The following is a 5,869-nucleotide window of genomic DNA, read 5'->3' as shown; positions in this document are numbered from 1 at the left end:
TACATTAAAGAGAATGTTGTATGTTAACACCGTTTATGTGTCTTTGTTCTCGCTTTAACACCCTTATGTGTTTAGAGACCGTTTTCTACTTACTTTTACACTCTAGACCCCAGATTTGGACAATTATGTCCTTCAATTTAAAGATGAGAGAAACAAACGAAAAGGCTTATAATTTGCAAAATAAAAAAATCATCTCTTTCTTCTTCTTACTCTCGACGAGAGTTTTTTTTTCTCTCTCTCTAGGTTCTTATACTCAACGTGAAATTGCGGCACTTTGGTCTGATTCATGTGAATTATCTTTACTACTTTTTTTTGGGTTAAAACTTAAAAGTCATGAAGTTTTACTCAAATTTCTTTGTTTTATTAATTCTTTACAGTTTTTTTTAAAATTTCCAAGAAAGGGGATCTAGAAACTCTTCTCATCTAAGGTGAGTTAATTTGTATTTTTATGTATGCTGCTAAACATTGAATTGATTAAGTGTTCGTTTGTTTGATATTTCGTTTTTTTTGGGATTTCTCCGGCGAGATTCAATTTTTCATGTTTTCTGGAGTTGTTTGTTTGACCCAATCTTCTAATTAAATGGTTGTGTACCTTAAATTATGACTCATTATTTTAATCTCTTTTAAAATTTTGCTATTTCGTGGTCATTTAAATTCTTTGTATCTTTAGTTTATGGAGATTCTCAGTAACATTGTGTTCCAATGTGGCCACCAAATTTAGGAAAAAAATGTCCAATAAACTCTGTTCACAGAGATGAAATCCATGAATCATTGTCCACAAAAATGAAAATCAATGGTAGAGTTCCGTTTCGGTGAATGTGATGCAATGTGATGGATGCAATATGGTGGATACGATGTGGTGGCTGCAATGTTGTGATGTGAATTGATGGCAGCGGTTCGATGGTAACAATGTGGTGTGATGGTTACGTGTATTGTTGGTATGATTAGGAAACAAAACAATGATATTTTTCTTGTTCTTATGGCTATCATTGTGAACTTGTTTGTTTTTATGGTATTCTCATAAAATTCAGGAAGATTCATTGAAATTATAAATTTGCAAGATGTTCTTATGGATATTCAAATAGACTGAACATATGGTCATTATCTCGTGGACATCCACATCTCACGTTGAATAAAAGCAGAGTTAAGTAACGTGACGTACATTTCGGACACGAACGTGCTTACTTCTTCAAGCAAACCAAGACGTTCCTTTTTAGTATATGCACATGTATGATTGATCAAAGGAAAACTATGACACAGCACAAGCGTTTCTAACTACACGCCATCCAAGAAAATTTCCAAAATCAACAAAAATGTGAGATATGACCTCTGGAACTTGTTCTATCCAAGAAGTGCCATCCAAAATACTGAAGTCCACAATTATATGTCCACAAAATCTACGTTTGCTAAGGTTTTTCCACAAAACAACACTTCAACATATGGCTGGATTGATAATTTCGACGACTCTAGAAAGGTGTTTCGTCTTGACTCAAAACCCTACGACAATGAAGAATATTAAACGAATTCCTTATGATAGAAGAATCTAATGGGGGTTGTAGTGGTAATAACGTAATCGGAGGAAGCAGAAGAATAGTGAAGAAAACTTTGAAGAATTTGTATATCCATTGAAAAACAAATCTGGGTAGAGCAGGTTAAAGACGAAGAAGGCTTCTGGGCAGTTGTTTTCCTACAAGATCTCTGGCAACCAGATCTGAGATTCGAAAAAAAACATTGTAGTTGAGAAAAGTTCTTCAAAAAAAAACATGGTAGATTGTACAAGATGAGTTGGGGATTTAGATATTATATTCAATCTTTTTTTCGTTGGAATCGATGGATAATTGATGAGAAGATATTTTTCTGTTTATTATATTAAAATTAAAATAATAAAGAAAACAAAATTTAGTGGGTGAAATAATATTGTGAAAGAAATTGTTTAGTGAAAAGTTTAGTCAGGGAGTGTTTGGTCTATTCACAATAAAAAACGGTGCCTTGGTCTCAAACGGTGCCGAAGTGTAATAACAAAGTTGGAAACGGTGTGAGAATGCCAATATTTCTACATTAAAACCCACAATTATAAACTATATGAAGCTTATATAAAGTACATATGGTAAATGAAAATAAAAGACATACTTTTCATCCGCAAGAATCAATTCTATTGATTCACCAGACTTAGCTGAAAACATTCTCCAACTATGAAGAATTTTGACTTGAATACGCCATGAGTTTTTGTAAGGTTTCAAATCTTTGAGTGGTGTGAATGAGAGGGGAAGAGCCATAGACATTTTTGCCGAGTAGGGTTTTTAGGTTGCGAGAAGAATATGATTGAAAAGCAAACGTAGAAACAAAGAGTTCTAAATTATTTATTTTTGGAATGGAAAATACTTGAATTATGGTAATTTTAAAACGATTGTGGGAGTATAATTAGCAGAATATTCTCTAGACGCAATATTCATTCGAAGATGATTGTGGTTAGAATATTTAATCATTTTTTTTAAATTAACGATTGTGATTTGTTTAGTAGAAACTAAAGGATAAGATTCATTTTCCAATATGTTAGCTAATATTTGATGACTATAGTTCCATAATTTGATGGGATGATGATAAATTATAATTTGTAATTTAGGTAACATGTTATTAAATGATGCTAGTTTAAGAAATTTTCTAAATTTTCTTTTTCAAATAAAACTAAAAAAGTAAACAAAATTACCAGTCAAAATTTTGCGAAAACTAAAACCTACAGTAAAAAATCAAAAACTAAAATACCAAAAACCAAAAACCTATAACCCATTTATAAACTACAAAATATTCATGGCCAATATGTTCCTAAACTATTCTTAAACTAATCATGTTCTATGGCCTTATGGTGAAAATATGTATAATAACTGGCCTTATGTTAAAAATATATAGTATAAATGGGGCCTTTTACCATTATCGATATTTTAATGCACCTGCAAAACAGAACCCTAACTCCCAGGTCATGTCCCTCCTCCGCCGCATAGTCCGTAATTCGACAAAGGCTGTTCCGGTTGCGAAGGCGTTTAAGCCTTACCCACTCGGAAGAGACCCTTCCTCACTCCTCAAGCTTGATCCGGTCTCCATCACGGATATCGATGGCCGCCCAATTTCTCTGCGCTACAGAGTCACGGCAATGATCGAGCTGTGTAATCTGGACAAAGCCTCGAAGCTCTCGCGCCTCGCTGTCTTGGACGAACTTCGGGTCGACAGTGACACCGTCTTCATCTGCAATTCCGTAATCGGCGCCATGTGCAGCGCCAGACTAAGACGGTACGACGAAGCCATCTCTCTGTTCAATTACTTTTTCAACGAGTCTCAGACTCTCCCAAACATGCTCTCCTGCAATCTCATCATCAAAGCACACTGCGACCAACGTTGCGTCGACCACGCTCTTGAGCTCTACCGCCACATTTTGCTCGACGGACGTTTAGTTCCAGGGATCGAGACATATATGATACTCACCAAAGGCTTGGTTGATGCTAAAAGATTCGATGAAGCTTGTGAATTAGCGAAATCCATGAGCATGAGGTGTAGTAGTAGTTTCATGGTCTATGATATTCTAATTCGCGGGTTCTTGGATATAGGGAACTTGGTAAAGGCTAGGCAAATCTTGGAGGAATGGAAACGATTGGATAGTAAACTTGTACGGAGAGAGTATCACGACGCAATTACGATCTTCAACGTTTCGTTTATGAAGTTTTTTTTCAAGCAAGGCAAAGATGAGGAAGCTATGGAGATTCTCTCAACTCTGGAAGATGCTCAAGTGCTGAAACCCATTGTAGGAAACAGGGTTTTAAAAGTTCTTGTGGAGCAAGGTAGGAAAACAGAGGCTTGGGAATTGTTTGGAGAGTTGATAGAAATCTGTGATTCCGAAACGGTGGACATAATGTCCGAGTATTTTAGTGAAAAGACTGTGCCACTCGAGCGGCTTAGGAAAACATGTTATAGGACGATGATCGCGTGTCTCTGCGAGAATGGAAAAGTGTCAGAGGCAGAGAAACTCTTCGCCGAGATGTTTACGGACGTTGACGGAGAGGACTTGTTGGTGGGGCCTGACCTTCCAACATTCAGAGCAATGATCAATGGGTATGTTCAAGTAGGGAGAGTCGATGATGCTATCAAGACCTTGAACAAGCTGCGCATTTCAAATATCCGAAAGCTTGCTATTCATCGAGACCCATAAGTGTTGCATTTGTTGTTATGCTTTTCTTTTTATCCTTTAAGAGTTTTTATTTTTATTTTTATAAACTTGTTAGTTGAACCAACAAAACAATATTCGTTTGAAATTTGAAACTTAGTTCAATAGTTTCCAAATCTGCCTTCACATGACATGATAAGCTTATGAAGCGCTTCGGCTGTGTGGAATGACAACACCACCATCATTCATTTTAAAACCTAAGCACCTCCATTCATACCATTCAAACTCTATTATTGTCTGTCTAAAACAAGTACATCTAAAAAAATACACTAAATAAAGATCACCAAGTGACGAAAAATGGTCAAAAGAGATCGGAGACTTCCTTTAGAGTTGCGTCGATCATCTTGTTGGAGGTTTTTATAGCATCATCGATTCTTCCAGCCTTGACGTAAGCATCGATCATTGTTTTAAAAGTGATAGTATCAATGTATCCGAGATCAACAGCAAGTGAATCAACAAAGACAGACTCTGCTTCTGACAACATTCCGTTTTCGCAACACCTTGTGATGATGTATCCATCAACATCAAAAAATAAAGAGTCTGCTCCTTTTTCGCAACACTTTGTAATTGTATATTTGTCACTGAGGAAGTGGTTCTTGGCTCTCGCCTCCTTGTAGGTCTCCATAGCCTCGCTAAATCGACCTGTATCAAAACACTCGTCCACCATTATCTTAATGGTACCGGAGTCGGTAGCATTTCTATCTAAGAGCTCACGGTACAATTTCCAAGCATGGTTTTTTTCACCGTATTTAAGCAGGACTACCAAAAGAGCGTTACCCGTTTCGGCACAAACCAGTAACCTGTTTGACAGAACAGCACGGTTGTAACAATTCATAGCTTCCAGCTCTTTACCTTGCTTAAACCAGTACTCCATGAATGTCGCCGTCAGAAACGCCACTCTGTTTTCAAAGTTTGAATGGTGCAAATCATCTTTGGTCACGGAAAGGGCATTATAAAACAACCGTTTGAATTCGAGCAAGAGTCGATTCGCCTCGTCTAGATTGCCAAGACCCAAAAACCCGCGGATGAGATTGTTGAACGCCACGTGATCTGGGTAGATGATCCTATCGACTGTCTTGTCTTCAAGCACGGCTTTGGCTAGGTCCAATCGACCGGAGTGGACTAACCCTTTAGTCATTACCCTGAAACTATCGGTACTTGGGTAGTCGTAGAGTTTAACAGATTTGACGGCTTCCTTATGCAAATTGAAAACACGGTCGAAGGTAAAGAAGCCTCGTTGTATTTTTAAAGAGGATTTGAAGATGGAGTTCGCGCAATGGACGTTGGGTCTGAGCTTATGCTTATTGAAGAGGAAATAGTGGAGATCGGCAGCCTCCTCGCACCTTTCATCCCGCAACATGCCTTCGATGATGAATTGACATGTTGTTGTTGTGAACTCGGAGTTCCTTCTGCTGTAAACAGCCAAACGAGCATACTTCGCCGCCGTGTCGAGATCCCCAACGAATCTGATCAAGTACCATACTCTCAAGCATAGCTGCTTAGGACGACAATCTGGGTTTGACATTATGTCCTCTGCTCTTCTTGGCACGGCGGTGCAAAAGCGTCGACCAAGATTGAGGCGGCGGATCAGAGACATTATTATTGGGGGGGGGGGGTGGGGCGAAAACGAACGGCGTAGGGTTAGTGAACGAAACA

At 38.0% G+C, this 5,869-nt stretch overlaps 2 protein-coding genes and 1 long non-coding RNA gene across 3 annotated transcripts; 2 read left to right on the top strand and 1 right to left on the bottom strand.

Annotated features, from left to right (window-relative positions):
- The first annotated feature begins 231 nt into the window (after nt 1-231).
- Nucleotides 232-1,053, top strand: LOC111830033. Its single transcript, XR_002833218.1, has 2 exons — nt 232-428; nt 722-1,053. It is a non-coding gene; the product is annotated as an uncharacterized LOC111830033 (long non-coding RNA).
- Nucleotides 1,054-2,962: 1,909 nt separating this feature from the next.
- LOC17874241 (pentatricopeptide repeat-containing protein At3g60960, mitochondrial) lies at nt 2,963-4,339 on the top strand. Its single transcript, XM_006279049.2, has one exon. It carries the CDS (start codon nt 2,978-2,980, stop codon nt 4,196-4,198), a length of 1,221 nt encoding a protein of 406 aa, XP_006279111.1. The 5' UTR covers nt 2,963-2,977; the 3' UTR covers nt 4,199-4,339.
- Nucleotides 4,340-4,397: 58 nt separating this feature from the next.
- LOC17874240 (pentatricopeptide repeat-containing protein At3g60980, mitochondrial) lies at nt 4,398-5,822 on the bottom strand. The gene is made up of 2 exons (XM_023780363.1): nt 5,066-5,822; nt 4,398-4,855 (listed from the first exon to the last, which is right to left on the bottom strand). The coding sequence occupies exons 1-2, from the start codon at nt 5,808-5,810 to the stop codon at nt 4,515-4,517; spliced, it is 1,086 nt and encodes a 361-aa protein (XP_023636131.1). The 5' UTR covers nt 5,811-5,822; the 3' UTR covers nt 4,398-4,514.
- Between the last annotated feature and the right edge of the window lie 47 nt (nt 5,823-5,869).

The sequence above is a fragment of the Capsella rubella genome, unplaced genomic scaffold, assembly GCF_000375325.1.
Source record: "Capsella rubella cultivar Monte Gargano unplaced genomic scaffold, Caprub1_0 scaffold_201, whole genome shotgun sequence".
Lineage (NCBI taxonomy): Eukaryota > Viridiplantae > Streptophyta > Magnoliopsida > Brassicales > Brassicaceae > Capsella > Capsella rubella.
The sequence above is the reverse complement of the archived record's forward strand: the minus strand, read 5'-3'. Positions and strand labels throughout refer to the sequence as shown.

Excerpts from the sequence above, each read along its gene's own strand:
- LOC17874241 (XM_006279049.2), top strand. The coding sequence starts at position 2,978 with ATGTCCCTCCTCCGCCGCATAGTCCGTAATTCGACAAAGGCTGTTCCG.
- LOC17874240 (XM_023780363.1), bottom strand. The coding sequence starts at position 5,810 with ATGTCTCTGATCCGCCGCCTCAATCTTGGTCGACGCTTTTGCACCGCC. Across the intron at positions 4,856-5,065 it reads GGAGTACTGGTTTAAGCAAG|GTCGATTTAGCGAGGCTATG; the intron begins GTAAAGAGCTGG and ends GTTTTGATACAG.